General features: G+C 40.3%; 1 protein-coding gene across 1 annotated transcript in view; it reads right to left on the bottom strand.

Moving 5' to 3' along the window:
- Positions 1 to 224: 224 nt before the first annotated feature.
- celf4 (CUGBP, Elav-like family member 4) overlaps positions 225 to 19,001 on the bottom strand; it is a 77,290-nt gene continuing 58,513 nt past the window's right edge. Inside the window, exons 4-14 of the mRNA XM_063911660.1 lie at positions 15,820 to 15,948; positions 14,821 to 14,900; positions 14,360 to 14,500; positions 13,922 to 14,060; positions 12,881 to 13,033; positions 12,359 to 12,469; positions 10,820 to 10,882; positions 10,130 to 10,207; positions 8,474 to 8,617; positions 7,222 to 7,416; positions 225 to 5,049 (exon numbers count right to left, since the gene is read on the bottom strand). Coding sequence (XP_063767730.1) covers positions 7,289 to 7,416; positions 8,474 to 8,617; positions 10,130 to 10,207; positions 10,820 to 10,882; positions 12,359 to 12,469; positions 12,881 to 13,033; positions 13,922 to 14,060; positions 14,360 to 14,500; positions 14,821 to 14,900; positions 15,820 to 15,948 — 1,166 coding nt within the window. The 3' untranslated portion in view covers positions 225 to 5,049; positions 7,222 to 7,288. The remainder of the gene's footprint in view (positions 5,050 to 7,221; positions 7,417 to 8,473; positions 8,618 to 10,129; positions 10,208 to 10,819; positions 10,883 to 12,358; positions 12,470 to 12,880; positions 13,034 to 13,921; positions 14,061 to 14,359; positions 14,501 to 14,820; positions 14,901 to 15,819; positions 15,949 to 19,001) is intronic.

The following is a 19,001-nucleotide window of genomic DNA, read 5'->3' as shown; positions in this document are numbered from 1 at the left end:
GCAATTTGACATTTAGAATCAGTTTGTTTGATGGTTATGAATCAGCCTGAAAGATAACATATACTACATAGAAGCATATGTACACTACACATATTCTTACTAAATTTCATAGAAACGTTTCATATGTAATTGAGATGACAGACGACAGAATATCTGGGACATTTGTGTGGGTAGTTTCGTACTGAGAAGTTCAAGATCAGGAATTATGACACAACAAGGGACACTTTTATTCTAGACTGTGCTTTATTATTGGGCTAAGCTGAGACGCATCATTCATTTAAAATTACAAAAAAAGAGTTCAGGGGACCAGAGAATGGTGCAGTCTGGAGAGACAAGGGGCGGGAGCCTAAAGCGCACTGCCCAATCAGAAGCTTAGCTCAACAGGAACCCGGCAAAGCTTAATATGCAACATTCATTTCCCCTCCCTCCGTGTGTGCTGAAATTGGGAAATAGATTTCCAGAATACTTTGAAAACCATATGAAGGAAAATGTGATTCTAGCAACACTACTGCGCTTTAGAAATAAAACCACTGATAACAGCACTGAGAAAGAATGATAGTAACTCAATAGTTTCTGATGAGATAGTGCAGTTTTCATTGAATTTTACTCTTGTTAGAACACATCGCTTGAACAAGATCAGAGCTCTGTCAAACAATGCAAAGCAAGAGGAGAAAGGGGAGAAGGGGGATTAAAAAAAACAAAGATGGTGTTTTTTGCAGGCAGTCAGTGATTAGGACTTCATCAGACATTAGCTCCTTTATATATTAGCAGCAACTCATAGTGACCTCAAGGCATATGTTCTTGTGATTACTCGTCTGATTGGACAGTTGTATTATGTAAAGTTTACCTAGGTTTCAGAATGGACGCTAATGGTAATTTGTTAACAATCGTTGAACAAAGCTAACTTTTTTAGGAACAGAACAATATGAATTAATAATTACAAATATACATAAGGCTTTAGTATAGTACTGCATTGTTTAGAATAGGTAATCAGCAACAGGAAAATGTAAAATCAGTCTTTGAAGGTGTTGAATTCGGAGGTTGCTTAAAGCGGTAATATGCAATGTAGTGATACAAAGCAACAGACCAGTGGCAATAAGAGAGCTCAGATCTTGAATCAAGCAGCACAAATAAATAAATAAATACAAAATAAATAAATAAAGACATAAATAAATGATTACAAATCTGTTGACATCACTTGGTCAATAGGAGCATTTTTTCCCCATCATGAAGGCATGGTCCTGCAGACAGGAACGATGATCATTTGTGGACCACAGCAGTGGCCCCTGCATGTCATATAAAAACTATTTGGTCACGTACCAACTCATAGAAAAATAATGCCATGAAAGCATGCATATTATCTCAGACATGACTTATAAATAAATAAATAGATAAATGAATATAACCCATCAAAGTATTTTTTATTTTATAAAATAGGTCAATGTGTGTCTAAGCTCTAACTGAGGTCAATGCTCTCCCTGACTGTATTCTGGATAAATCTCCTTGGTCAGGTCCTACAGCTTGTACCGTATCCTAGCGACTATTTTTTTTTTGTACCTGGTTTTATTGAGCATTATCATGTTTTCATTCATATATTTTTTTTGAAGTATTTAAAGTACTTTATCCAGTCCTTGTAGATAGAAGTAAAAGTCCTATAAAATATGCAAACCTATGTACAGAGGAAAACAGAGCAAAAAAAGGAAACAATTTACAGTATATTCATCGGTTTATGTATATATTTATATATATATATTATATTCAAACTTCTGCTCTGTTTCTTGTTGTTTTTGAACCACAATACTTTGTTTTTACTTTTTCTCATGTAAACTTGCAGCTTAAAGTTGGAGCAAATGAAGAAGAGGTGCTTGGCTTTCTAGTTCCCGCGGTCGTTCTGCTTCCCCTCCCTCACTTCCCTCAACATGTCAACATGGGCTACGTGAAAGACATGAGTGATTGCTCAAACAAACCATTAAAAAGCACACACCGTGTCCACACCTTTTTCAATTTCCTCAGAGCAGCGCCAGGGCCAGTCAAAGAGGGCACACAGTGTGGCGATCAGGGACACCAGACACATGACATTTAGCTTTGGATGTTACTGTTAGCTCAAAGGCAGCCAGACGTTTTGTACTAACCAACGGCGGCTACTGTCGGGGCCAAAATGATCATGATGGTCATCTGGTTTCACACTGTACGCCACAGTGGGGGCCTTGTTATGTGGCATATACAAACAGTGGCATCCTGGGATGTGGAGTGGCGTCTTTTGGCCCCACTGGATTTGGAAGGTAAATGTTAAATTATTCAATCTGCTAAAAAGGTTACACACAGACACTAGGGAAAGGGCATAATGAGCAATTTATAGGAAAAACTAGTAATAGCACCCAACAGGAAGCATTGTCTTCTAAAGTGTCATATAGCCTTATAAATATTCAGATATATAAATATTCATTGAGTAATCTCCACCAGAATATGTGTTGAATTCGGGGACCAATAAATCCAAGTCCGTTGACCTTTTGCAGGTGTATGGTAAGTGTTCATACCATTTTTGTAGACTTTTATGAGAAACTGTATACTAAAGCAATATGAAACCAGCCTCAGTGGCACAGCAGTTCTTATGGGTAAATGGCTTTTCACTCTTATTGCTTCATTTTACAGTTTCATTATACTTTTATGTTTTATATTTGATTGTATGAGGATAAGGCAATATAACATCTTCAAAAGGATATGCTTCATGTCAAGTATTACCAGCAGATCCACACATTAACTGCTGGATGGGAAAGTACATAAAATCCTCCCGTATTCTGCTCGACGGGAAGCCTGCACTCTAATTAGACCATATTCATCAATATTACATCACCTTCATAACCATTAAAACCTAATGTCGGGTCCGATGAGCTCAATCACTTCTCATATCACGACACGTCATGTCAGCCGCAACCCTGAAATTTACCCTAGATGTGACTCCAACCAGTGGAAAATAGCACGCAGCTTTGAGAGTTAGCACCTGTGCTAACAGGTTACCTAATGCCCGCTTTTATTTGAAGTGTAATCGCATGATTATTTCTAAATGCTTTTTTTTTTGTCAGAGACATTGATGGCCAACAGTTGTCTGGTGGTTTGTTACATTGGACATGCACTGAAGCTCTCTACGCTGCTGACAAAGGATATGGATCTGGCTGTAGTTTTGACATCATAATAGCGCGTTGGCTGCTTGCAGTGGTGTGGTGTGTGTTGAGTCATTTTTTTTTTCTTTCGTTGTTTTCTGAGAGCACAGTGCTTGATGGCAGATTCTGCAGGTGACAAGGCACACCTTGACATGGTGACAGCCCATACGCTACATGCACTTTACTGAATGCAAAAGAGAGCAAGGGTTGTGAGACGTATTCATTTTGGTTCAAGTTTCAAAGAGAAGTTTGTGTGTGTGTGTGTGTGTGTGTGTGTGTGTGTGTGTGTGTGTGTGTGTGTGTGTGTGTGTGTGTGTGTGTGTGTAAGCTCAAAAGATATGTTTGGAATAGAGTCGAAGATAATTGTCCTTTTCCTCTAAAATCATTTAGCCTGATTCTCTTAAAGCCTGCTACTGAGATGTGGCTTTTTGCATTTTCAGATAATATTTACACCATGTGTGCATTCTCACACATGTATCTTTTAGCAATATATCGTGTGTCAGCATATAGTTAATCAGAGATAGGAATGCCTGCAGTTTTGGGAGCTGCCAGATTTGCGATTCTTCCCAAGCAGAGCAATGTTTCAAACTCCAGCTAAAATCTACAAAAAATTACAGCTCAACATAGTCAGTAGCCGTTCTATATACAGACACACATATATAAAATATGTGCATATAAATACATATATTTGTTTGTGATTAATATCTATTTATCCATATATACTGTATATATGAATACATTTGCTTGAATGCTTGTTATACATATATATGTACTGCAAATATAAACAAGTTCATATATTTCAAACGTTTCTGATGTTATTCTATCTATGAGGTTAGGATGTCAAGTTAAAAAAGATAAGGCTGTGATACGGAGCAGCCCCTCCCATGCACTCGCCATCCCTCCCAAGACAAAATGAGAAGAGAAAAAAATAAACATTTTGAGTAATTGTAAACTAGCGAAGTGAGAGACCTCATTTGGTCATCTGAAATAGTTTTGCCTGTATTCAAAAAAGCATATCAGCAATATATATGTATATATACATGTGTTGTATATATTCGAAATGTACACTTCTTTTAAGTGCAACTCCTCAACCAGTATACACTGACTGAAGGAGATGCAGTGGTCCGAGTATATTAGAGCTACAAGTCCTCAGCAATAAAAACGTTTGGTCTTTTGGTCCCTAAAACAACTAAGGAATGACAGGTAAGACTCCCTGGAGACCGTTGCTATGGCTCTCCTTGGCAACGGTATCCCCTGGAAACGGACAGGCACTCCAAGCTAAAGATGGCCATCCCAAATCGAAGCCAATTTGTGTCCTGAAAATATCACATTCCCTACTTAAGTTCTCTCGCCGAGAATTTCTTGTCCCTTCGTGTTTCAAGTCTTATAAATTGGTCTTCAAAAGTCAATTGCCCCAAACTCAAACCATCTTACGGAAAGATCTCCTACGGCAATCTTCTTTTCAGTTTTTAAAAAGTTTTTGTTCTTGTTGGACTTTTGACATCCGTATTCCCTTTAAGAGTTCAGTAGGGTTGGTCATTGTAAGGAGGTTTGATCGAGTTACTTTTACTGTTTTGTTCTCCTCATTGTTCAAGTAAAAGTTTTTTTGTGGTCCAGAAAAAAGGTAGCTGTCATTCAAGCAGGGTTTTGTGGGGGGAGGAGGTGTGTATATGTGTGCAGAAGAAAAAAGGTCCTGGGGCTAACCAGGCTGGTACAAATTCTCTCTGAGTTCCAAAGTTTTAGTACATCCAAAAGGAGGCGTCCTTGACTCGGTCATCGCTCTCTCTCTCTCCTCTGTTTTTCTGAAGCAGCCTCAGTGGTCCAGATGTCGAGTTTGCACTCAGTGGCGGGTAGCAAGAAGTCAACATATGATTCAGCTCAACAAAACCTGAAAACACAGAAGAAATAAATATCATTTGAGTCAAGTTACGAGTAGGAAAAGCTAACAAACATTGTGTTTCATGCACATTAAAGGTTTGATTTTTAGCCACGCTACTGACGAGGCAACTGGGATTTTCATTGGTCAGTTAGTTGGTCCACCTGTTTTTTCTAGACTGAAACATCTCAGCTAGTTTGGACATTCATGGTACCCAGAGGACTTTTTCTTTAATGCCACCATAAGGTTAACATTTGTAGATATTAGGAAAATATCTCAACAGTTATGGACACATGGAAATTTGGTTCATAGCGTAGATGTATGGTCCCCAGAGGATGAACCAATTGATTATTTTTGTCCAAGCATTCATGATTAAAGACACTGTATCTCAATGACTCTGGTGGAGACGCGTGGTCTTGTGCCACCATCAGGTTGTCTTTTGTTGTGAATTAAGTAAAGTGTTCTGGCTAACTAATGGATGCAAGTAAAAAAAATGTTTAATGTCCAATATTTTTTAAAAGACTAAATACCTCCAAAAGCTCAGCTGTACTCTACCAACTAGCTTTTATTCTTCTTTCTTTGCTCATTCACTCAGATCTCTATAAGACAATTCAAAGAGAGAGCTTGTCCGTGTGGGCCTAAATAAAAATGAACAACATAAGAGACCAAAATTCTACATTTCATTAAAAAACTAAAAAAGCTACTGGGGAAAAATATTCAACTTTTTGTTTGACTTTACATTTTTGCATACTTTGCTGTATATTCCTGACAGACAGTATGTCTTCTGTATATTTCTACGTGCTGTATTAAGATGCAGATGGAGCAGCAGAATATTAATTTACAGAACGCGTTTCTCCCTAAATCATCTTCTCCAGCACTAAGACTCTAAGTTCTGGTATGGATAAACAAAGATAATTTGGCTGAGACAATGTTGAAAACAAATCAGTGCTCACCCTGCAGTGAATTAATTTAGCTCCCTGGCAGTGACGCTGTTGTAATCTCCTATTTGAAAAACAATTAAGTGTTGTTTTTTATTTAAATCACACCGTTTAATCCTGTTTTTTAAAATGATGAAGGGATTTTCATAAAGGAACACCTTAACCCTCAAGTGTCATTAGAAGTTAAGTAGCCCTCAAGCTGGTATTTTAACAGTAAAACTGTCAAGGCAAGTGCAGAAATGGCCATATGGTTGTTTATCAGATGTAGTGACTTTCAATCTCCGGCTGAAAGCGCGGAAATCAAAAAGCGACGTTTTCTCTGGCGTTCCGTTGAAAATGTTTTTATATATCAGAAGTAATGGTGCCACATATTTTGTGACACATCGGTACGAGTTTGCGCTATTCCTCCCGCAGTGATTTGCCTCGGGACACCGTCTGGTACGGTTCAGTTAGTTTGTGAGTGGGTGATAAGTTGCCCTTGAATGAAGTCATCAGTGGTGAATGAACGACGCAGCCCAAACTCTCCATCACACAGATGAAGGGAGGAGACAAAGAGGAACAGCACAATTACCCGCCTGAGGGGTAATAAATGCCTCTCCCTTGGAAGCAATTCCTTCCCTGTGCAACACACTGAACCATTTACCAATTATCTTTTACCTACAGGGTAACGTCCAGGGTCACTTACTGTAAAGCTGTACTACAAATAGAGGAGGCTTCATGTTAGTAAACGCTCCTACAGCTTTGTTTGTTATAAGCAGCCATTAAAGCTGACCGTTATATTTTAAGATGCATGGCAGAGGGCATAACATTTCACAACATAGTCATCATAACATATTTAACATTTTTTATTCCTTATATAATGTAAGCCAACAAACTGTAGAGATGACTGAAAGGTTTTGTTTTTATGTTGTCTGCTTTTAAATGGTTACTATACACTACTGTAAATCGTACACAACAATGACGTAGGTGGAATTAACATTTACAAATGTGTACTTAAACTATCAACAAAGAGGGTAACATTTCATCACTATTCTTCACAGGCAATTTGCAGATGATCAGGCAGTTATTAGGCATCTGCAAATGTTTTATGACATTTATAAAAGGTTACTGAAACGACATCAGCCGGTGCCAGAATGAGCTTGCCATTTGAGCATTTTGTCAATACAATATGCAGCGATTGTGCACGCGTTGGTTCAGCTAATCACCTATCAAACTACAGCCACAACGATTGTTAGGAGTGCCTGACCTGTCTTTCCCTGTGTGCGACGGCTGCCCCGGCCGCCAGGGTGGCGGCGGCTGGCTGGGGCGGGGGGCTAGTAGGGGCGGTTGGCGTCCTTTGGCCTCTTCAGCTGCACCTTGAGTCTTTTCATGCCGATCTGGAAGCCGTTCATTGATTGGATGGCAGCTTGGGCACTGCCTGGGTTATCGAAGCTCACAAACCCTGGGGGGAAAGCCGGGAGAAAGAGAAGGACGAGGACGCGGTTAGATGAATAGGCAAGGACAGTCCGGGGTTACAAAGTAAGGGATAATGAAGATGGGTTCTATAAGATGAAACACACTTTAATGTAAAAATTCACAATAAAATAAATCATTAAATCTGTGCAGAAAACAGTTAGAGTCGACGAAAAAGCACAATTACTTAGCATTAGTATAACAACTGCTTTAGCTAGATTATACAGCACTTTATAAGCATTAATACAGTATGACAACAACAATGGTTCACAATTATAACAGAACATGCATCACAATATGAATTTGGTAATGGGATGTAAAACCAAAACATCAACGTGGTTGTGCTATTTTTCTGAGTTTCGCTTTTTAACTCCCACTCAAAAGTGAGAAAGCATCAAATCACAAATTAAAGCCTGCATCTCAAAATTGCAACATGAATAATACAACATTAATGTTGTGTTGTATTAATGAGCAAAAGCTACTTTGCAAATAGGCTGCACCTGACGGACTCTCCATTAAATATTCTCCACCAGCCATTTGAACTAAATTGTGCTGTCAGTGGCACAAAGTGAGACAGCACTCTCTCTGTCATTGCATGCTAGAGCAACTGTTATATTCTTAGCACGCGTTGCTGTTGCTTACAGTAAATTAGAGACTGAGAGTCATTTGTATTATTTGCATAAAAAGCACAATGGCAATGCAACCGTGCAAATATGGCATTAAAACACACCTCACTTCTATCAAAATACGTTTGAATATTGATGTGTTATCCTGTGTATTACTACAACTATTTTCAATGTAAGGAATAAGTCCGAGCTTCAAAATAAAACAGCTTTAATGATATGTAAAGAAAACCTAGCTTAACAACCAACTTTTGCACAACTTTAGAGAAATTCTCCACTGTTTTGTTTTCATTGTTTGATCAAAGGGGAGGGGTGTTGAGAGGTTAGGAAGGGGGTGTTGACTGCGGTAAAGAAGGTGATTAGTAAAAAAGAATAATCAGAATAAATAACCAATAATCTTTTGGTTTGTTCATTTTTACCCACCAAAGCATTTACTTTGGTTTGTCGCCCGATCCACAAACACTTTGGAGGAGATGACATTACCGAAAGGCAGGAACATCTGCATCAGCTCTCCATCCCCAAACTCCTGAGGGAGGTGGTAGATGAACAGGTTGCAACCCTCTGGTCCTGCATATGGACAGAGAGAGAGAGAGAGAAGGGAAGAGAAAAATGTGGGAGGAAAAAAAAAGAGATAAGGGGCAAAGGTCAGAGAAAGAGAGACACGGAGAGGAAAGAAGCATTGAATGTTGACAGCCGCAGGAGGAAACCTGGCATACATGTTAGAAAATAGTCAATCAATTTCAAAAGCAGTTTTTTTGTTCTTTTATAAACCATTCTTTTTCAACCAGAACTAAAACGAGCTTCTGTTTTTCCCAAAAACCCACTTTAGTAACAGTTATTTTCAGTGATATGAAGTAGTTGGGAGAATGACATGATTAGGATTTAGCAACATGTAATCAAACCAAATCCGACAATTAGCCAATGACAGTAAATGAATCAACATTCTATAATCTTTCTAAAGTTGTTTCTTTCTATAAAAATGCTGAAAAACGTTGTAATTCTCGCTTCTCAATGATGCCATTATTTTTTTCCTTTATCTTATTTGATAGTTCATCTAATGTCTTTATCTGTAGGTGAAACAAAAGAATAATTATATGTCAGATTTAGGGATGTGACCTTTATAATATTTCCAGGCAAAGCAGGGTCTCAGTTTCCCAATCTTGCAACATGCCAACTCCGACCTGCACCACGAGATCTTTTTTGTTTTCTATTTATTCAGTATTTTTCTAACACTTGCTACCAATGGATGGACAGAAGGACTGACACATGTACCTGCGGTTTGTGAGAGATGCAGCAACTTGCTAATGGCCTGATTAAACTCTGTGAGCTATGGGTGTTTTAATGTTAAAGAAAAAAAACAGACTTATATTTTTGTGTTGTGATAATCTATCTTGCAATATATCCCCCTAATATTAATAGTAGATGCGAAAAAAAGAACATTGCAGATCAGTTTTTCTAACTCTGCATCTGATCATCACTAACTGCTGTACATGTATAGCCTCTGGGATGCCACAGCTGGTAGATGCTGGCATTGTTTTGTTTATTTTCCACAAGAGGGCAGTAAGGTCCTAAACATGACTGTCCCAAACCTGGAGTTCACTGAGTTCATGAATAGGTTTACAGCTCAGTTTGAAACCCTCAATAAAGGTAGTAAACTTAGTTACCCAACAAACAGCAAGAAGAGCATAATTTGTCATATAACCCGACACTCTGAATATTCAGTAAATGTTTTATTTAATCATAAACTTTTCTCAGTTTTAAGACTTCAAGCAAGTCTCTTCTTATCAATCCTGACTGATACTATACACTGTGATAGTGAGAGGACTATAAATATTTTGCTTTTCTCAGATTGGGTAAAGGGTGACTAAATGCCTGAAAACAAATTGAGCTCAGCCTGGATATTCAATTTATTTTTATGTTTAGATGTGGGTGTTTATTCCAGGACCGTATTGGCAGGAGGATTAAAGACAAACAGAGAAGTAAATAAGAGTAAATGTTTGCAGCATGTATGAATATTTAGGAGTGAATGGTGTGCCTTGTGTGTGTGTGTGTGTGTGTGTGTGTGTGTGTGTGTGTTACCTTCTCGTTGTTGCTGTGGAATGATGGGTGGAGGGTGGGGGAAGGCTTGGCTGATCTGGCCGTATGCAGCAGGGTAGGCTGCTGAGACACATACACACACAGCGCGGATCAGATAACAGTCATGACAAGATTAAGCACACACACACACACACACACACACACACACACACACACACACACACACACACACACACACACACACACACACACACACACACACACACACACACACACACACACACACACACACACACACACACACACACACACACACACACACACACACACACACACACACAAACACACACACAAACGTGATATATGCAGTGGCACAGCAGGCAATCAATCAGATAACAGACAATAGAGTTTACATGTTGCGCACAAACACACAGACAGACACACACACACACACACACACACACACACACACACACACACACACACATAGCACAACAGAGAGAACAATGGATGTAGTGAGACTGAAGCATCTAAGGTTACATGATCAAAATTCAAATTCGGAGAATGGATATACCTCTACCTCTGTGACACACACACACACACACACACACACACACACACACACACACACACACACACACACACACACACACACACACACACACACACACACACACACACACACACACACACACACACAGATCAGTGGTGCTGTGAGAGTGACAGACAGACCTGCATATTGCTGGACTCCTGTGTAAGCCTGCTGGAGAGGATCAGCTGCAGTGGGACTTTGAGCTGCTCCAGCAGAGACACAAAAAAGAAGTAGGAGAAAAAGGGGGATGTGGTGGTGGTGGAGAAAGGCATGGATGGAGGTGTGTGTGTAGGAGGAGAGAAATGAGGTGGAGAGAGACGGGGGGAGAATGTAGATGGAGGAGAGGGCACGGAGGAAGGCGAAAGTAATATATAACGGGGGTGAGAGGGTGGGGGGGAAAGGCGACGGAGAGAAGAACAGACAGGAGAAGAAAAGCAGAAAGGTTAGAGATGAGCGGAGAAGCGTCAGCTCTGCTTTCAGCGTGTGAGGAACTGAATTCTGAATGTCTTTTACTTTATGTTCCTCCTAAAGCATTTCAAAAGTAGCACATTTTTTTCCCCAGACAAGCAGAAAAGTTAAACTTTGAAGGACCACAGTTTAAACAAAAAACGACACATAGCTCCACTGTAAAAAGTAAAACAAATATGTCACCAATTATAAACACGTCCTATGAGCAAGAAATATATGTATTTTCTAAAAGAAAAACAAGACAATTACAACAAACACTCACAACACTGGATGCACCTGTTGCTATCACGTCACATGTGGGAGATACAGTTCATTATATTACAATTAAAAGCGAACCAAACACTTGTAGCTACCACAGATGCTGCGCCACACTTATTAACTACCCATCTGTACACATGCACTTTAAGAACACCACTGAGAAAACACACACACATACACACACACACACGTACACCGAAAAACCATGGACATACACTGACAACCAAGCTAACACCAAAAACCAAAGATACTGAACACACCGAGGACTAACAGCAACACTGAAAAACTACCAGACGGAAGGGGGGAAGTGTTATGGGCTCACATAAAGGTCAATAAATTCAAAGCTCGTATGCATCGTGTTCAAAAACCCTGTGTTTGTATTATCCTTTGTATACCTTTGAAAAATCTTGTGCAAGTTAGAACGTTTTTGAATAATTACAAAAATATTTGTAATTGTAAAATAAAATATTCTTATCTCTAAATACAGAATCTAGTTTATTGCCAGGTACATTTACACATACAAGGAATTTGATTTGGTGTCTGATTTGTGGAGTAATAAAATCCCCCAGATTTAAGGACAAGAGAACTGCAGCTTAGAGAACTGTGAAAATAAATACTCTAAGTTCCCACACTGTGTGAAACAAAAAAATCACACACAATTCACGAGTACGAGTGCAAGTCCAGCACTTGGTTAGTGTCTGAGTGTGGGAAGCATGATGCTGTTTTCACCTTTAAATTCAAACTCAATTTTTACCTCAACTAAAAATCCTGACACTGAAAACTCCTTCTGCAGATTTTTCCCAGGTTTACAAATGGTGACAGGCTTTGAAATGACATCCCCAACCTTATTTCACAAGCTCAAAATCGTATTGACCTTTATTTCAGCCCATGGGGACAAGGAATGAGGGAGTAGGATAAGGGGTGAGGATGTGGGGGAGGGAGAGAAGCGCTACCTTCAGAGAGAGAGGACAGGAAGCAGCCACCCTGAACCCCAAAACAACTCCGCGGAGCCACGCCCAATCCGTTTTTCTCCGAGTCCTCCCTAAAAACCACCTCCTGCAACACTGGAGAGACAAGAGTGTAGAAAAAAAAGACAGATTTTTCTTCCACCTCTTCACACACAAAAACCAATGAGGTACTATCCACGGCTCATGACACAAGCGCATACTTAGGCTCCAGCAGCCCATAAGCACCTTTGCCAAACACTCATCTCCTCGACATGCCGACTGTCTGCGGGCTAAATTCGTCTGGCCTCGGCCTCCTGAACATGCTTCAAGGCTATTCACGCCTGTAAGCCAGCAGCATGCACGCTTTCCCGTTACAATGGATGCGTTTACTGCAGACTGTGTCTCTAAGGAGCTAGGCGTCACGGTTTAACATGACAAACAGGGTATTCATAATTTATACAGCGTTATTTTTTCTCCAAGAGTCGTGTTGTGTGTTTGCAAACATGCCCCTTTATTCTTCGGACTTACCAGGGTAATGGTGTATCCCGTTGGTGAAGACAGCCTCTGCGGGAGGCTGCCCGTTTGCCTGGGGGGGCGGCATGCCGGTAAAACCATTTACACTAATGGGGGAGGGGATGCTGGTCACTGTGGGGGCGCTGATGCCTGGAGGGGTACTGCCGCCTGCAGCCACGGGTCGGGAAGGCAAAGACAGGGAGAAACAGTAAGCATTCCTCAGTATGTTTTTTCGGGCATTATAGAAAAGTTTGTGCTTTGATGGGACACCTAGTAACTCTTGGAAATGTCAGAGGGCTCGGTCCAGTGGGCCGGTGACATCACTCAATGTCAGGGTACATCTCTTGTCCCAGTGTGTCCCTTACTCTGACACAACACCCATTAGGTCTAAATCTTACTGACATATTGTATAGAAATAGTGAACACGGCTGTGATGCTATCTTATGTGTGCCAATAGTGTATTTGTCTTCAATGAGTGACAGTGATGCCACAGAGTGTTGGGACCCTGCAATGCATCTAGAAACATGTATGGATCTGGTACGAAAATTTTTTAATTTAAATCAAGTTCACGTTTTAGTTTTCCCCTGAAATGCTTAAGTAGGGCTGCACGTTAGCTGCCCGCTACTAGGATGTGTTAAATGCAGAGGACCATTTTCACTGTGTGTGCTCTGCTGTGTGCATGTATGTGACAATAAAGAGGGTTTCATCCTCCGATTCTTCTTCTTCTTAAAGGAGCACATTATTTATTTAATACATTGCTGTTTTAAAGGGATCTTAAACTTGTCAAGGTTACATTTTTTAAGAATGTCTGACAAAATAAATCCAATCCGTTTTGTTTGAAACTCAAACTATTATTTAAACATAAAACTCACTAACATTTTTAAGATGAATAAGGCTGTTTCCTGTCAAATGCGGCTAAAGTACTGTTAGCTTGTCACTTATTGCGGCACAGCATTGTTTAAGATTGGCTATGAATTGCGTTTCAATTAAGTTAAGCCAAAATTTAAGCAATAATCTGCCACGGCCCTTTAACCTTTGGTCTTTCCCCACTGTTACCTGACGTCGGGGTCATCGGTGCTCCTGGGATGCCATTGATGGTCGCCATGTGCTGCATCTGGGCAGCAGCAAAGGCCGCCATCGGACTGAGGTAGCCTTGCTGACCTACAGACGCCATGAGTGCTGCCTGCTGCTGCACCTGCACAGTGGTGGAGAGCGGCTATTGAGAATATTGTAGGAAGAGAAGAAAAGTTACAATCGAGACAGTAAGAGATAAGGAACAAAAGAGTAGTGGGGGTATACAAGTAAAAAAGAACAGTGACTACAAGATAAAAGCCAAGTATCTTAAAATGTGTTTTTGTCCTTTTCTAACCAACATTTAGCTCGTTTCTTTGTTTTTCATAGATCCAAGTATGGGCTAGGCTTGAGCCATCTAGTCTTTGTGGTTCATTGCTTTAATAACTGTGGATAAAGAAGACGTTTAGCGGGGAGCCTTGCCTGAGCGTAGGCTCCGTAGGCTCCAAACTGCAGGGCCATAGGGTTGAAGATGCCCATCTGACCAGCCATCTGCTGCATGCGGCGGATGGTGCGCTCCTTATCCGTGTCGGCGAACTTCACCACCAGACTGGATGACGCACCCTGTGCACCAACCCATCCACCCACCCACACATGCACACACAAACACGCAACGAAGAACATGTTGGTGAGTATCGACACACGTGACATAAGCTTGCACTTCACACACATCCTTTCCTGCCAAGGCAATGGCGTCATTTGGCACCAATTGTCTTGGAATAGTTACGATGGGTCATTTGCAAAGGACGAATTTCCTGACTGGGATTAATAAAGTATAGCTTAACTTAACTTTAAGACTGTAATTAAGCTCTATGTGACTCATCTCTCTACGTGACTCACCTCTCTCACATAAATCTACATGCTCACAGTTAGGATGTACTCACAGGCATTGTCTGGCTGCCGTGTAGTGCACTGATGGCTGCCTGAGCTTCAGCATGAGAAGAGTATTTTACAAATGCACAGCCTAAAGAGAGAAAGATAAGGGAGAAAATGAGTAAAAGGAAAAAAGACAGTGTGAACAAAAGAGGAGAGTTTGCTCATACAGTATCACTGCAGAACATTACCAGTAACGAGACAAAAAGACAAACATTCTCTGATTTCATTGTTCACCTTGAAAAAGTTTCCCACAGCATTACAGCAACAAACATTCAGTAAAAAAAGCCTTCTCTGCTCAGATCCACGCTCAATAAGTGGGCAAAACATCCCACTCTGACACCATTAACAACTTTGTGATCCTCGGATGGGGCTTAAAATGCCACAGCGTTCTAGTGTCGCTTACTATTGACAAGCCCCGTTGATGAATTTGAATGATCAAGTTCCCAGTAATTATCGAGCTAAAGCCCACTTAGCAGAGTAAGCTGGCTGATGAGGCCTTGTTAATGGAGCTTCACGGACGAATCAGAATGATCAAGCCCACTGTAATCATCAGGCTTAGTTATCATCGGACCCCATTGATTGGTTGCTAAGCCCGCTGATGAACTTCATGCATTGAACTTGTTACACTCTGACAAAATATCGAAAGGACATTATTTTTGACATGAAGCCTGGTGGTTAATAAGGCCGTTGACTAAGCTTTTTTTCTTCATTAGAGCCATGTAGGGTTAATGGGGTTCATCCGTGAAGAGTTGGTGGTTTGTATCTCTTATCCCTGTGGGCAAAGCCTTCAAATGGCATTTGCTGTTGAAAATGTACAGAAACTACAGTTTTCTTATGCAACCGCACCTCGGGCGATTGGGAAATTTGCCCGCTTTGACATCACTCAACATGGTGTGTTTAAGGGGAACTTTGCAAAGTCACCAACTTTGAAAGGCCAAATCATTTCTGTGCAGTAGCCTGTGAAAAAAATTCTGCTGGCTCAAAGTCATAAAGTGCTATAAACTCACCTTTGCTGTTTCCGTCAGGACCTCTGAGGATGGTGCATTCCTCGATACTGCCGAAGGACTCGAAAAGGCGCCGCACGTCATCTTCTGACTGCTGCTTGTTGAGCATGCCCACAAAGAGCTTTCTGTCTTCTAAAAGGAAAAGGAATAGGTCACGATCAGAGGATCAGGGATGCCTTTTGATATTCTACATAAAGGCACGCCATGTTCACTGAAAGAGCAGCTTTTTTTCATCCTTACCTGCATGCAAAAAAACCTTTCTGTCATAAAAGAGACTGTATATGTTTTCCAAAGTAACACATGTTACCCACACATTTATTCTCACGTCTTCAGATCTCAATCGTGTTTAAATGAAGCCATCGGCTTGAAGCTATTTGCTTAAATACAGATTCTTGATGAGGATGCTCAGGGTTCATGGTCATACGTAGGTGTTCATCTCCATTTGGAAAACATCAGCAGTGCAATAACAGTAGAAAAGCAATTAAAATGTTCATAACAAGTCAGTGACAGATGCTGATAATTATATTTCATAAACATGTAGAATTTTAAAATGTGTTTTAGTGACATATTCAATGGCACTCACTCAAGCCATATTAAATGGAGCCAGTGTACAGCAAGAGCGTCCTGGTGAAACATGTATTTCCTAATAAACCTGGTTTTTGATTGATTTTTCTCCCTATTTCCATTACAAATTTGTAGTGCTAGATTAAATCTTGATCAATATGTGAAAAGCTTTTTTCCTGTCCCGTGGGAACACGCTTGGCGTCGCGCCCTCAGCGTGAGTCCTGGTCACAGATGGTCATGGTGCTGCATTTCAACGTCTGATAATAACAGCACATGCTCACGCCATACAGTACAGCCTCATCGACTTGTTTTAGAACTTCCATTTTAATGTGTGTGTCTTTCAATGGTTTGGGGGTGAGTTAATGTTGAGGTTATCAAATTATTCCATGTCCTTATCTGTGGCATTTTGCTCCATACCTTCTGAATTTTTGGTTTGTTATAATGTCATTTCCAAGACAAAAGCAATCTTTTTTCAGTTCAGCCCCTCTATACTGTTGTAAATAGTAGAGCTGTGATACTGTTTTAAATCTAAAAGTAATAGAAGAATAAACTCTCTCTAGTTTATCTTAGATATTATATATGCAAATTAAATCCTGCTCAAAAAAAGGGGAATGGTAAATCAGGTCTTCCATTTTTTCTTCTACCCTATTTCATGTTCACATAGCTATCAGTACATTGCGTAAAGGCAGACAACATCTCGGTGACTCTTTGACCTGATGTTTCTGTCTGATATGACAAATACATTGAGGCTAACAATGGCTTGTCAGACAATCCCTAGGTCTGTCTTATCAGGCTAATCGGCCAATTTCAGTACATCAAGTACAACCTGTGAGGAATTGTGCCTGTCACAGTTATTAGACAGACAGATGCGCCGGTGTGCCTGTCCTCAGGTCAGAACATGATTAAAATTTAATGGAAGTCTAAGTTAAGTTCCACAGCAAGTCTGTCCGTGGGGCTCTGTTTACATGTGATTGTTATTATTATTAAATATGCATCACAGACAGGATGCTAGTGCCTGCTGCACAATAATGAGGCTGCAAGTATCACCGAGAAATAAATTAGATACAAATAAATATACTCTGACAGAAATAACAAGTAATATGCACAAGTCAAAGGTTATGTTGAATCCAGCAGACAATTACAGGATTGTGGGGTAGCATGAGGGAAAAACCTGATTTTACACAGGAAGTGATGAGCATCTTCCCCCCAATATGGATTCTGGAAAAAACATTTAAGAATAAAATGCCCACTTTCTGTAAAGGGGCACATCATGTAACTGGAAATAAGAATCATTATGTTATAAAGCCACCCAGCACCAATTTATCACATTTCATTGTGTACTTCTCTTTTTAGACACATATCATAGCAACCACTCTTTTGCACATGGCAACTGCTGTCCTCTCCTTTCTTGAAGTTAAAATTGGCATTTGAGAACATTTTGTCAGTGGAAGAAAAACTGCCTGAATCCAACTCCTATCTTTCACTTTTTTTCAAAAAACAAACTTTTATGCTGTCAAAAAGAATTACAGGATGATATAATTAGACTAAAATAGTACTTTTTATGATCAAATGTGGCCAGACTGAGGTCCAGCACGGGTTCATTATTCACCATGACAGAATGATTGAGTCACTGAATGAGTGTTTGAGGGGGATTGTGAGGCAGACGGAGAAAGTGTGTTAGCGCACGACAGTAGCAGATGTGTCGGTGTGCAAGGCCGTCTGTTTTTACGTTGCACAGAATCGGGGACTTGTGGAAATGGATGTATATGTTGGGAAATTAATGAGCCTCGGTGCATTTGCCTCTGAATGCACAAATGAACGCGTGTGAAGGTGCGGTTGTCTATGTGTGTGTGCATGCTTAGGGTCCGTTCCCCACTGCCGGTGCCTGACAGGGTGTCCTTGCAGAGTCAACAAGACTAATCTGCGCTCTGGCCTTGCACTGTGGGAGGCAGGGAAGGGGGGGGGGGGGTTTACACACACACACACACACACACACACACGCACACACAGAAGTCTACACACCTGATTGGTGGATAGAGCCTACAGTTTCACCAGGCACCAATAAACCTTACATCTTTCTCTAGGTACTAGTGATACACACACATACACACACAGTATAGATCAATGACTCCCTGATTTCACTCTGATTAAATATTTAATAGGCAGAAGCATCTCCAAGAATTATAAAGTTTATTACAAACTTATTTTATTATTTATTTTGCTGCACTCATAACAGCAGCATTCATCTACCACTAACAATACCAATTAAACATCGAGGGAAAGTGACACTTTTAGGGTACTTGTCAACATTTTGAAGGTAATATTGTCGTTTTAAACCACTACAACATATTATTAGCGCAAACATGTCAACTCATACAACTAATCTGTATTCTCTGTTCAAATATTAACAACTTGACTAAACTACATCTTTTTATATGACATTCCTGGTGAAGTATCCCTAACTTCAGCAGCTATAACAGTAAAATAATACCTGCACTGATGCGTCATTATCAACTATCTAATAATAGGCAACATTTTCTGCAGAATAAGTACCTATACTTTGAAAACCTTTCATCAGTGAAATTGGAAATGCAGCACTTTCTCCCTTTTTTTTGTTGTGC

This window comes from Eleginops maclovinus, chromosome 20 (genome assembly GCF_036324505.1).
Source record: "Eleginops maclovinus isolate JMC-PN-2008 ecotype Puerto Natales chromosome 20, JC_Emac_rtc_rv5, whole genome shotgun sequence".
In the NCBI taxonomy this organism is placed as follows: domain Eukaryota; kingdom Metazoa; phylum Chordata; class Actinopteri; order Perciformes; family Eleginopidae; genus Eleginops; species Eleginops maclovinus.
This window is presented reverse-complemented; position numbering and strand designations above follow the sequence as displayed.